Genomic DNA, 14,691 nt, shown 5'->3' on the forward strand with positions numbered 1-14,691 from the left:
ACACACACCTTTTTCTTTCTCCCTTTACAACACAAATCTCCGTGTATTCTCCTTCTTTCCCATCCAGGTATCCATGCATCTCAGAATGAGAGTTTATCCCTACTCTGTCCAAAATCTTTCCATTTGTTTTGTACTGTGTTGTATATACTGGATTTGACCGCTAATAGAATAGTGTTAACCACATGCCATACAGGGACGCAAGTTAGAACATTAAATTTTAGCCAATCATTCTAGAAGATTAGAAAAGAAACAATGTGCAGATTGTGGAACAAATGCCCAACAAGGAGTTGAAGAAGAAATCTGAGGTTCTCAGAAAAGAAAGCTCAGTAAAGACTACTAACTGAAAACACCTAAGGAAGGTTAGATAGATATAATTATATGTATCTAAATATAGATACATAAATTATGTATTTGTATATAGAACACAGTAATTTTTATTCCAAAGACAATCACAACATTGCATATATACATGCCTATGTACATGTACGTGTGATAAAAGCAAAAAATATTGCAATACACCAATACTGAAGAATATTCGCTGTTTTTTAGCATCTGGTTCCTTTGACTGTGATTGTATAACTAATGTGTATAGTCCAGCTCAAAAACAAACTTTTTGTTTCTACTAAGTGCTTACTTATGAGGGTTCTAAAAGTGCTTACCTCTACTTCAGTAAATCATAGTTTAAAATAATCCCAAACTTCACATTTAAAGTTATAGTGTTAACTTATAAATACACATTTAATACAACTTCTGTGAACTTACTTGGCTTCTTGTAAAAATTTTATTTTCAGTTCCTGAGGAAGATCTTCTTTACATGTTTTAACAGCAACAGCAGTTTTATCCTTTAATATGCCCTTATATACTTCACCAAAATTTCCCTGAAAATACAAACACATTTATTGTTTAGATATAAGACAACCACATCAATCTTTGCAAAATACAAGGAAAGCACATAATAATGAATTTTGAGTTCAATGTATTGTGTTAGCTTTATTCAGAGTCTTAGGTGGAAATAAAGATTGGAAATGCTGCTCTTTCCAATCCTCCAACTTTAAAAATAGTACCCAACCCACCTACCATTTGGGGGATTGAATCTTGAGGAGAACCAAAAAAGAAAAAAAGGAAAAAATCCGAAGAGACTTGGATAAAAGGAGAAACTCAAACTGAAGCCATCAGAAGTATTTAAGTTTCACATCTCCTAGAACTCTTTACCCCCAAGCTCTAAATTTTATTAGATTAAGAAGTTAATCAATTAATGTTTCAAGATAAAGCAAAGACTCCATGAGGTCACTGTTGGTATGGATCCCCAAAGCTGAATGTCAGTTGAAGAGTGTCAGGGAAGAAGAGAGAGGCAACAGAACCAGGCAGACCAAGGACTGTCACCAGCCAACTGTCGACTGTCCATCTCGGAAAGGTACCAAGGAAGAGGGGGTGCTTGCCCAAATGCCAGTGTCAGCCATGCTGAGTTTCTATCAAATATATAAATGCCTAACCTCATGCTATGGCTCTAACCTATTTCAACTTAACATGACTTATTTCAACTTTGGAGTCATTTGTTTTTTTTTATTCATTTAAAACCAAATATTACAAAGATCTATAAAGCTAATACAGCAACTATTTTTCAGTATTCAGGTTTTTATGTATGTATATATATTGTTTACATAACTATAATCCTAATATGCAAGCCTTTTAATAAGCTTCAATGCTACTGTTGAGCAAGAAGTAACTGAACTAGGACTCTGCTACTTACTGGGCTTGAATTCTAAGAGCAGCGTAACTTTTTTTTAAGATCTATTTTTTTAGAGAGAGAGAGAGAGAGAGAGAGAGAATGCATTCGAACAGGGGGAGGGGCAGAGGGAGAGAATCTCAAGCAGATTCCCTGCTGAGTGTGCAGCCCCGAGATCATGACCTGAGCCGAAATCAAGAATCAGATGCTGAACCGACTGAGCCACCCAGGTGCCCCGGGCAACTTAACTCTTAACCAATAGTTCAAGGTGCATAAGTTTTATGTTATTAACAAATTTAAGATTATTAAAATATTTATTTCAATATATATTTTTTATATTTGTACATTTAGTTATATCTAATTTCTGTCAGCAGAAATTTTTTTTAATTTTTTAAATTCCAGTCTAGTTAACAGTGTTATGTTTCAGGTGTACAATGTAGTGATTCAGCAATTCCATACATTACTTAGTGCTCACCATGGTAAATGTACTCTTAATCCCCTTCAACTGTATCACCTCTCCCCTACTCACCTCCCTTCTGGTAACCATCTATTTGTTCTTTACAGTTAAGAATCTGTTTTTTTGGTTTGCCTTTTCTTTTTTCTTTGTTCATTTGGTTTCTTAAATTCCACACATGAGTGAAATCATATGGTATTTATCTTTCTCTGACTTGCTTAGCATTATACCCTCGGGATCCAACCATGTTGTTGCAAATGGCAAGATTTCATTCTTTTTTATGGCTAAATCATATTCCATTGTGTGTATGTATGTGTGTGTGTATATATATGTATATATATATATATATACATATGTGTGTGTATATATACATATATATATATATATATAACATCTTTATTCATTCATCAATCAATGGACACTTGGGTGGCTTCCATAGCTTGGCTATTGTAAATAATGCTGCTATAAACATTGGGGTACATGTACCTCGTTCAATTAGTATTTTTGTATTCTTTGGGTAAATACCTAGTAATGCAATTGCTGGATCGTAGGGTAGTTCTATTTTGGAATTCATTCATTCTGAAATTCATGGTCCACCACCATCAACATTTTTATCTTCAATGTATTCTTTGGTGATTCTCTTCGCCTTTTTGTTCTAACAAACTTGGCTCTCACCTGAGCATTCAAATGGTAGCTGAGCTTCTTTTGCCTTCTGAACTTAAGTGATGATTTCCCCCAACATGTTCCCTTCCCCCACTGACCTGGAGATGATATAGAGTATTCAACTAGCTCCCTGTCACTGCTTTCAAACCATTTTCCCTCCTGCATTCCCCCAAAATAAGCTCTGAAACTTTGTCATTCGATTATATATCCACTGCCCCTTACTGTAGCTACCAGCTACTGAATTTGAAAATATTTTCCTTTGTTTATTAACAATTTGAACTCCTGGAACACAGTACCCAGTGTTACTCCTGTCTTAATTCCTGTCAATTTCAGTAGACACTTAAAGTACCTCCCAACACTTCAAATCTTCAGTTCCTTGAACATCATTCTTCCAGTAATCTTGTACTCCAACCTATTTTCTAGGATCATACCTTAAACTTTGCCACTGCCGGGGCACCTGGGTGGCTCAGTTAAGTGTCTGACTCTTGATTTCAGCTCAGGTCATGATCTTGATCTTTTGAGATGAATCCCCATGTCGGTCTCCGTGCTGGACATGAAGCCTGCTTAAGATTCTCTCTCTCTCCCCCTCTGCCCCTTCCCCCCCTCTCTAAATAAAAACAAAACAAAACAACTTTGCCACTGTCAGTAATGTAACTCCCCTGTAATACCTATTTTATTCATCCCATCTTCTGGCTGGCTTCTACATTTGTAGCTTACTTCTTCTAGTATCCAGACTCCAAAAATCCTCTGACCATATGGGAACTTCCAAATCTTTAGATCTTACCACTTTTTGTTGTCCAACACCCCCTTAATGTCTTTTCTTCCTTGCTTATCCAGTTTAAATTCTATAGTCAGCAATTATAACTGCTTACCATACATTCTCAACTTCACTGCTCGTCCTCATCTATAAAACTCCCTTGTCAAATCTACAATCCTGATTAAACTGAACAGTCTGCCTACTCTGCACCTATGCAGCTAAATGTGGCTAGAGAAAATCCACAACCTCATTGACTGGTTTCACTTTAAATTCATGGGCACAACCCTCTAGAGGGCCCTTAATGTTGCTCCAGCAATTCTCATCTCTCCCTCTAAAACAGTCTGTTTTTCACTATATTATTCCCAACTGCAAACCACCATGCTGTTGTGTCTCTCAGGGTAAACAGCAACACAATTCATTCTCTTGAAACTACCACCACATACCTCTGCTTCCTTTTGCAACAAAGCTTCAAAGAGTTTCATCCTTGGTATCTCTAATTCCTCTCCTCCCATTCTCTCTTCATCTATTCCAATCTGGCTTTCTGCTGAAGCACTCCCAGGAAACTGCTCAGCCAAGTCACCAGTGGCCATCTCATTACTAAATTCAATAGCAAATTCCCAGTCATCATCTCATTTAACCTATCAGCAGAATCTAAAACCAATGATCATTCTTCTTTCCTTGATATACTCTTGTCTCTTGGCTTCCAAGACATCTTATCTTCTGGTTTTTTACCTGTGTAATTGATTTCTCTTTCTCAGCCTCTTTTGATGATTGCTTCTCTTGTCTGAAGCCTATAATTATAGTAACCAGGGTTCAGTATCTATTCTCTCCTTTGATAGAGACCCACTCCAATACTGAACTCATCTGGTCTTATGGCTTTAAATGCCATCTACAGGGGCACCTCAGTGGCTTAGATGGTTAAGCATCTGCCTTTAGCTCAGGTCATGATCTCAGGGCCCTGGGATCGAGCCTCTTATCGGGCTCTGGGCTCAGTGAAGAGTCTGCTTCTCCCTCTCCCTCTGCGTCTCTCCCCTGATCATTCTCTCTCTTTCTGTCTCAAATGAATAAATAAATTTAAAATATGCCATCTATATGTGGTATATATATATCCAAGGTAATGTTATTCAACCATGAAAAAACAGGACATCCTGCCATTTGCAGTAACACAGATAAAACTTGAACACATTATGATAAGTCAGAGAAAGACAAATACTATATATACTATCACATTTATGAAACCCTAAAAAGCCAAATTAATAAAAACAGAGTGTAAATGAGGTTATAGAGGATGGAGAAGGGGGGCAGATAGGACTGATATTGTCTAAGGGTATAAACTAAACTTTTGAGAAGTAAGCACTAGAAATCTAATGCACAAGAGAGTGAATATAAATAACATTATATTATAATCAAACTTGCTAAGAGGCCACAACTTTTCAACCACAAAAAAGAAAGAATTACATAATGTGCTAAAGACGTTAACTACCACTACAATGACTATCATGTTACTATATAAAATTGTATCAATTTAATGTAATTATGTACCTTAAATGTACATGTTATATATCAAATATATTCCAATTAAAAATCTTAAATAACATCTATATATAACTACCAAATATACATGCTACAACTACAAATTTGTACTTTTGATCCAGACCTCTTTTTTCAACTCCAGACTTGAGAGCCAGGTGTCTTCCCAAATCTCTCCATTTGACAGTCAAACAGACAAAACTTAATACACCCAAAACCTAACTCCTAATTTTATTCCCCCCAAACTTGCTGCACCTACACTGACTTCCCCTTCTCTTGTGCTCCACATGGACTCCATCAGGATACTCAGTTGGTTCAACTTTATTTATTTATTTTTTTAAAGATTTTATTTATTTATTTGACAGAGATAGAGACAGCCAGCGAGAGAGGGAACACAAGCAGGGGGAGTGGGAGAGGAAGAAGCAGGCTCATAGCAGAGGAGCCTGATGTGGGGCTCGATCCCATAACTCCGGGATCATGCCCTGAGCTGAAGGCAGACGCTTAACCACTGTGCCACCCAGGTGCCCCTCAGTTGGTTCAACTTTAAAGCATAACCAGAACTCACAAGTTTCCACCACCTCCCCTGCTACAACCTGATCTAGGAACCATCATCTAGTAGTTAGGTAAGGGCAACTGCCTCCTAACCTTCCAACTTGTCGGCCTATACTCAACACAATAGCCACAGTGATCTTTTTAGTAAGATCATGCCACCCCTCCACTCAGTCATCCGCCAGCTCATCTTTTCATACATAATCAGAGCCAAAGCAATTATAATGGTCTGTAAGGTTCTACATGATTTACACCCTCACCGCCTCACCCACTTCCTGTCCTATCACATTCTTCTCTGCTTATTGAACTCAGTTACAGCCAAATTGTCTGTCTTGCTCTTCAAAGAAACTTAACATTCGTTACTCCCTTATCCCAGAACCCTTTTTCTCAGATGTCCTCATGGCTAAAATCCCTCCAAGTTTTTATACAAAAGTAAAAAATTTTAATAAAGCATACCCAGATATCCCTATTAAAAATTGCTACCCTGGCCAACAGCATTCCCAATCCCCTTATATTTTTCACAGGACTTAGTGTCCTCCAATATTAAAAAATTTAGCTATTTATTGTTTGTTATTTATCCATCTTCCCCTGCTAGATAGAATATAAGCTCCATAAGGGCAAAGGTTTTTGTCTCCTTTGTTGGCTGATGTATCCCGAGTGTCTAGAAGAGAGCCTGGCACAAAGAAGACCGTCCATAAATATTGCAGGAGTGAATGAAGTATTTCTTGAATACCAACTACATATCAAGTACAGTCTAACTGTACATTGCTGAATAAAAATGTTCCTATCTCAATCTTCTATTACTGCTCAATTCGAAGTCTGTCAGTATAGAAACTATGACTAATTCTTTTTTCCTCATTCACTCTCAAGGAGTATACTGTCAATATTTATTAAGAATGGGTAGTGAAAAGATTAAATCACAAATCAGTTTATACTCAAAAATACTAGCTGAAATTAAGCTATACAGTGTCTCTAAAGTTGCAGTCTTATTAAACATGATTAAATTTATTTAAAATGCCCTCATGCTATGGCCTTGTCATTGAGAAAATATTTTTCTTTGAAATAGCTCTAGTAAGGATCTAAAGATTAAAATCCCTCCTAATGTACTGTATCTCACATATTAAACTAAACATAAAAAATTACTGAAATATTTCTCTTAACTGAAAATATTTTTTCTTGGTACTAAAAAAGCAGTCTTTCTCAACACATTCTATTTCAGTAAGTGGCTTATTTTATAATTTTTTAGTAGTATTTTCATGGAAATTTAATTTATTTGTAATAATTTTTGGCCCAATTACTCCTACTAAGTTACTGACCTAAATAGAACAAAGGAATACTTCCCTAAGAATGATAAGCACAACACAAATGAAATAAATACATAAGCTACTGCCCTTAGCTTGAGATTCTTTAGAATTTACTTACTAAGTATTAGCAGTCAATACAAACTGCTTTCCAATAGCAATTTAATGCTTCCATTTGGAAAGGATATTTTAGAATAATGAGGATCCTACAAAGTGGATTATTTCAACGGGGATTTACTTTCTCAACATACATCAGAGCTAAAAAAAAAATTAAAAAGGTAAGGAAAAATTGTCAATCCATCAAGTTGACACTGATCACTCAAAATATATGAGTGATAGTTTTCTCTCAATATCTGAATTTTATACTATTTTTCACATTGCACTATAAACCTATACTCAATCCAAACTTTCAAACAAAAACATCAATGAAGTCATTGACGGAGACATTAATACTCACCCAATGGGACTCAATCATAAATCAGCAATTGATAAATTTACAAATAGTCCATTTGAGTAATGATCAAATGTCTACCATTATTATTAAACATAATATACATTCATATGGCCTATGAGTTGGGATAAACTTCAAACTAGACTGGAAGAAAAGAGACTTTTCATCATATAAAAGCTGCCTTCTCTGACCACTACCAGATCTACCTAGAAAACGAGTCTTTATATTGAAACCTGTGTTATTCACATAGTTGTTAGACCGAAATAATGCATCCAGTGCTGTTACATACTGTGATTCTATACACAATCCTGAAATCTCAGAGAGAAGTATGCCACTTTTTCTGAGCTATCCTGTATAACCAGAAACAAACGGAATAAGACTATTACGTGTTTAAACTTCTATCACACCCCCCAGTCTCGTTCCCATTTCCGATCACTAGTTTTGGTTTTACCACAGTGTAATAAATTCATTATGGTTTAAGTCTTTTCAGGGAAAACAGACATATACTATTTTAAAAACCCAAGAATCACCCTTAAACTTTTCACAGATTTTCACCCATCTGTTTCACTGAACACTGCAGTATTTGTAGCAGATGTGGTATTGTGTTCTCCTGGGTTCATGCGGGAATGTGCCTTGGCGTGTGCTGGAACATAAGAAAAGCTCTGGAGAAAAGGAAGAAACACGTAGAGTGCACAGTCACTGTAAAGACTTCTGGTTATTTAGTTCAGCTGACTACGTACCTTGCCCAGTAATTCTCCCAATGTGACATCTTCATGATTGAGAACCCATTTCTTATCCTAGGGCAAAGAAAAAGAACAACCTTTTTAGCCCAAGCAAGAGTGCATTTCCTGTAAGATCCATTTGAGGCAGTAGCCAAGAGAACTAAGGAGTATTTAATTCAGGCCATTAAATCAGCAGCGCTCTCACAAGTTGTAGCTTCAAGAGGTTATGAAACAGATTTAAGAAATGTTACTAAACAAGAGGATTTTAAAATCTTCATTACTGCTAACTTCTATCAGAAATCTCAGCCATCAAAATGACAGTACCCTTTTAACTAGAACACAGCATGCCCTTTTCTCCCACCATAAAGTTTGGCTTACTTTAATTTGTCATTTCACAACAGTTGTGTCCTAAGTACATGAGGGAATATCATTGTACAATGCAAAGTGTCCAATTCCCACTTGAGCATCTAAGATAACATTACTAAGAACTAATTTTTCCACATGTAAACTGGCCATGAGTTATAGCTGTCTATGACACTCACTACACATAGTTCCTCATCTTTCCCAAGTACCTTCTTGTAGTATAATAAAGCCACAAGTATCAATTACAATATCACTGGGGTACACAAGATTAGTAATGCAAACATGCCATTACAAAAGAGCATCCTATTAACTGATCTCAAGAACTAATTACCACACAGGAAATATTTTATCATCTAAAAACCATGGTTAGGAAACTACACAATACTGTAAGGTTAAAAAGGCACATAATATTTTTTTTTTTTTTTAAGAAAAAAGAACAAGTAATGAAGCAAGAAAGAAGGAGAGAGAGGAAGAAATGAAGAAAAGGAGGGAAGGAAAAACAGGGGCATGAAGGAAGAGAGATCAGAAAAGGGAAGTCCTGGGAGAGGGAGTTAAGATGGCGGAGGAGTAGGGGACCCCTTTTTCAGCCGGTCCCGAGTCCAGCTGGATAGGTACCAGACCAGCCTGAACATCCACGGAATCAGCCTGAGACGCAGGAAAATACATCTGGATCTCTACAAATGAACATCTCCAGCGCTGAGTATTGAGGTACGAGACTAGGGGAGCCGTGAAACCACGCACAGATATCGGAAGATAAACAGAAGGGGGAGGGAGCCGCCGCGTTAGGGCGCCGGGAATCGGCAGCCACCTGCACGGGGGAGCGGGCGGACTCACGGACAGCACCCGCGAGAGAGCGGACTGAGACCGTAAGCCGGGGAGCGGGCGCCACCAGACTTCTCACGGAACACCGGAACACCGGTGTGCTCACTGGATCCAGACTGAGACCAGGAGCTCCGGGAGCGCTCGGGGGGCGGCTGGGGGTGTTAGAAACACTAAGGACAGAGACGCGACGACCCTGGAAGTGAGGGCTGGGACGCCGGGTGTGGGGCACACATCCCGGGACGCTGCAGGGTTGAGCAGCACCAACAGAAACAGAGTTAAAGTGGCCAGAACATTAGTAGAGAACGGGCTGCAATCCCTCTGTTCTGTGACAGAGGCTGAAATCCGGCCGCTGCTGCTCTGACTCTCAGAAGAGGCACAGCAAACCGCCAGGGAAAGCCGCCAGAGAACAAAAGCCTGGAAATACTGGCTCACGGCGTGCCCATGCCAATCCCCCCTCGTAGGGGACACAGAGCCTCTACCCAAACAGGGTAGCCTGAGTATCGGCGTGGCAGGCCTCTGCCCGAGAAGGCAGGCTGAAAAATCAAAAAGCCCATATCCCGGGGCGCCTGGGTGGCGCAGTCCTTAAGCGTCTGTCTTTGGCTCAGGGTGTGATCCCGGCGTTCTGGAATCGAGGCCCTCATCAGGATCCTCCGCTGGGAGCCTGCTTCTTCCTTTCCCACTCCCCTGCACGTGCTCCCTCTCTCGCTGGCTGTCTCTCTGTCACATAAATAAATAAAATCTTAAAAAAAAAAAAAAAAAGATCACATCCCTAAGATCCCTATAAAACAAGGGCGCACGGCCTGGGTACCGGCAAATAATTTGGGCTCTGGACAACCCCATAACCTCTCCTCATCAGAATGATGAGAAGGAGAAGTCCCCCTCAGCAAAGAAAAGACAGTGAGTCTGTGGCCTCTGCCACAGAACTAATGGATATGGATATAACCAAATTATCAGAAATGGAATTCAGAGTAACAATGGTCAAGATGATGTGTAGACTTGAAAAAAGTATTAACGAAAATGTTAATGAGAATATAGAATCTCTAAGGGTGGAAATGAGAGAGAATCTGGCAGAAATTAAAAATTCTATGAGCCAAATGCAGTCAACCAGACGCTCTGACGGCCAGGGTGAATGACGCAGAAGAACAAATCGGCGAATTGGAGGATGGGTTAGTAGAAGAAAAAGCTAAAATAGAATCTGGACTCAAAAAAAAATCCATGCACAGGAATGTAGGTTAGAGGAGCTTACTGACTCAATGAAACGTTCCAATATCAGAATTATCGGCATCCCCGAGGCGGGGATGTATCCCCACTCGCGCCACTATTATTCAACATAGTACTAGAAGTCCTTGCAACAGCAATCAGACAACAAAAAGGGATAAAGGTATCCAAATCAGCAAAGAAGAAGTCAAAATGTCTCTCTTCGCAGATGACATGATACTCTATATGGAAAACCCAAAAGAATCCACGCCCAAACTATTAGAAGTTATAGAGCAATTCAGTAATGTGGCAGATACAAAATCAATGCTCAGAAATCAGTTGCATTTCTATACACGAATAATGAGACTGAAGAAAAAGAAATTAGGAATCCATCCCATTTACAATAGCACCAAAAACCATACGTTATCTTGGAATTAACTTTACCAGAGATGTAAAGGATCTATATTCTAGAAACTATAAATCACTCTTGAAAGACACTGAGGAAGACACAAAAAGATGGAAAAATATTCCATGCTCATGGATCGGAAGAATTAACATAGTTAAAATGTCTATGCTACCCAGAGCAATCTACACTTTCAGTGCTATCCTGATCAAAATACCAATGACATTTTTCAAAGAACTGGAACAAATAGTCCTTAAATTTGTGTGGAACCAGTAAAGGCCCCGAATTGCCAAGGAACTGTTGAAAAGGAAAAACAACGCTGGGGGCATCACAATGCCGGATTTCGAGCTGTACTACAAAGCTGTGATCACAAAGACAGCATGGTACTGGCACAAAAACAGACACATAGACCAATGGAACAGAATAGAGAACGCAGAAATGGACCCTCGGCTCTTTGGGCAACTAATCTTTGATAAAGCAGGAAAAAACATCCAGTGGAAAAAAGACAGTCTCTTCAATAAATGGTGCTGGGAAAATTGGACAGCTACATGCAAAAGAATGAAACTTGACCACTCTCTCACACCATACACAAAGATAAACTCCAAATGGATGAAAGACCTCGATGTGAGACAGGAATCCATCAAAATTCTAGAGGAGAACATAGGCAACAACCTATACGACATCGGCCAAAGCAACCTTTTTCATGACACATCTCCAAAGGCAAGAGAAACAAAAGATAAAATTAACTTGTGGGACTTCATCAAGATAAAAAGCACAGCCAAGGAAACAGTCAAAAAAAAACTAAGAGGCAGCCCACGGAATGGGAGAATATATTTGCAGATGACACTACAGATAAAAGACTGGTATCCAAAATCTACAAAGAACTTCTCAAACTCAATACATGAGAAACAAACAAATCAAAAAATCGCAGAAGATATGAACAGACACTTTTCCAATGAAGACATACAAATGGCTAACAGACACATGAAAAAATGTTCAAAATCATTAGTCATCAGGGAAATTCAAATCAAAACCACACTAAGATACCACCTTACGCCAGTTAGAATGGCAAAAATTAACAAGGCAAGAAAAAACAAATGTTGGAGAGGATGTGGAGAAAGGGGATCCCTCCTACATTGTTGGTGGGAATGCAAGTTGGTACAGCCACTCTGGAAAACAGTATGGAGGTCCCTTAAAAAGTTAAAAATTGAGCTACCCTATGACCCACTCATTGCACTACTGGGTATTTACCCCAAAGATACAGACGTAGTGAAAAGAAGGGCCATATGCACCCCAATGTTCATAGCAGCATTGTCCACAATAGCTAAATTGTGGAAGGAGCCGAGATGCCCTTCCACAGATGACTGGATTAAGAAGTTGTGGTCCATATATACAATGGAATATTACTCAGCTATCAGAAAGAACGAGTTCTCAACATTTGCTGCAACATGGACGGCACTGGAGGAGATTATGCTAAGTGAAATAAGTCAAGCAGAGAAAGACAATTATCATATGATTTCTCTCATCTCTGGAACATAAGAACTAGGAAGATCGGTAGGGGAAGAAAGGGATAAAGAAAGGGGGGTAATCAGAAGGGGGAATGAAGCATGAGAGGCTATGGACTATGAGAAACAAAGTGAGGGCCTCAGAGGGGAGGGGGGGTGGGGGAATGGGATAGACCGGTGATGGGTAGTAAGGAGGGCACGTATTGCATGGTGCACTGGGTCTTATACGCAACTAATGAATCATCGAGCTTTACATCGGAAACCGGGGATGTACTGTATGGTGACTAACACAATATAGTTAAAAAAAAGAAGAAAAGAAAAGGAAAGTGATATGTTTTCTTCAGGACTTGTTTTTGTTTTTTGTTTTTTTAAATTAAATGTTAAAGTATAGTATTCCCCATTATACAGACTGAAATCGAATATGATCTATATAATGAGTTATAACAAATAATCACATATCTTGAAGTAAAAATCCACCCTAACTGTAGTTTATAAATATTCTGGACAGCCATTAGAAGCATTTTATATTCTAGAACATCTTATGACAAACACAATCATCACCCTCTGCTAGGTCAACAAAGAGAACAATATTGACTTTTTTTCAGCAACAATTTACATGTATAGTCTTTCAATCTAAATATAAAGTTAGAGCTATAAAGGACCTGGAAGAAAACAGGAGAATAGCTTCATGACCAAGAAAGTAAGCAAAGATTCCTTAGGACACAAAAAGCATTAACTATAAAAAAAAAAACCACACAATTGGAATTCATCAAAATTATAAACATTTGTTCTTCCAAAGGCCATCATTTGAAAAATTAAACAGCAAACTACATCTGGGAAAACATTTTTGCATTACATCTATCTAACAAATAATTTGTGTGTAGAACACAGAGGATTCATACCTCAGTAAAAAGTTGAGAAACAACCGAATTTTAATAAATTGGGTAAAAATCTACAATAGCCAAATTATGTAAACAGCCTAAGTGTCTATGGGCTGATAAATGGATAAAGAAGATAGCTAGCTAGCTAGATATGATATATGAATAAATGTTTATGTGATATATCTCAGACACACACACACGAATATTATTCAGCCATAAAAAAGAATGAACACTGTATCATTTGTTGTTGCCATTTGCAACAACATGCATGGAGTTAGAGAGTATCATGTTAAGCAAAATAAGTCAGAGAAAGACAAATAGCATATGATTGCACTCATATGTGGAATTTAAGAGACAAAACAAACATGCCAAGGGAAAAATTAAGAGGCAAACCAAGTAACAGACTCTTTACTATAGAGAACAAACTGATGGTTACCAGAGGGGAGGAGGGTAGCGGGATGGGTGAAATAGGTGATGGGGATTAAGGAGTGCACTTGTGATCAGCACTGAGTGATGTATGGAAGTGCTATATCACTAAGTTGCACACCTGCAACTAATATTACACTCTATGTTAAATGAAATTTAAATTAAATCTTCAAAAAATAAATTGGATAAAAAATTCAAAAGAACATGGACCAACAGTAAGTACATCAAAAGATGTTTGATACTATTAGTCGGTGACATACAACTATAAACCATAGTAAGATGCCAATTCGCACCCACAGGAATACGAAAATTAAAAAGATTAACAATATCAGGAGATTGTGAGGGTGTGGAGCAACTGGAAAACGCATACACTGTTGGGTAAGGACATAAAAATGGTATGGCCACTTGGACGGCAATTTGGCAGCGTCTTATGAAGCTGAACATACACATCAAGACGAGAATTGATAAACAGATTTTGGTGTAGTCAGGGAATTAGTTATTATTCAGTAATAAATAGGAATTGATTCCAAATACATGAAACAGAGCATCTGCACAACACTTCGCCAAGCTACTAAGGACAAATATACTTTACATACATGTAGACATAAGGAGTTCCTCTATATAAATTGCTAGAAATGGACAACGTATCTATAATGCTACAAATCAGAGCAGTGGTTGCCTGAGGCAAGGGAGAAGTAATTTTGGGGGGTTTAGGGAAATATTCAGTTTATTGATATTTCATTGAACTATACATTTAAAACCTGTGCATTTTGCTACATGTAAACTGTTTCCACAAGGCTGATTTTTTAAAATGAGAAATGTAAAAAAGCAAGTATTACAAAAATGCTACTTTTCATTGAGTAGCACTTCCGGATTTAATTTCCACTCCACATACACTATCAAAAGTATACTATCAAAAGAATGCAGTCTGGCAGGCAGGA

The 14,691-nt window shown here is 38.1% G+C and overlaps 1 protein-coding gene across 3 annotated transcripts in view; it reads right to left on the reverse strand.

Annotated features, from left to right (window-relative positions):
* FER (FER tyrosine kinase) overlaps positions 1 to 14,691 on the reverse strand; it is a 437,115-nt gene that overhangs the window by 154,524 nt on the left and 267,900 nt on the right. For all 3 annotated transcript variants that reach the window (XM_045808269.2, XM_045808262.2, XM_087861935.1), the window contains 2 exons: positions 8,172 to 8,228; positions 763 to 878 (listed from right to left, as the gene is read on the reverse strand). In XM_045808269.2, coding sequence (XP_045664225.1) covers positions 763 to 878; positions 8,172 to 8,228 — 173 coding nt within the window. The remainder of the gene's footprint in view (positions 1 to 762; positions 879 to 8,171; positions 8,229 to 14,691) is intronic.

This window comes from Ursus americanus, chromosome 5 (assembly GCF_024610735.1).
Source record: "Ursus americanus isolate L20-20 chromosome 5, mUrsAme1.1.p, whole genome shotgun sequence".
In the NCBI taxonomy this organism is placed as follows: Eukaryota; Metazoa; Chordata; class Mammalia; order Carnivora; family Ursidae; genus Ursus; species Ursus americanus.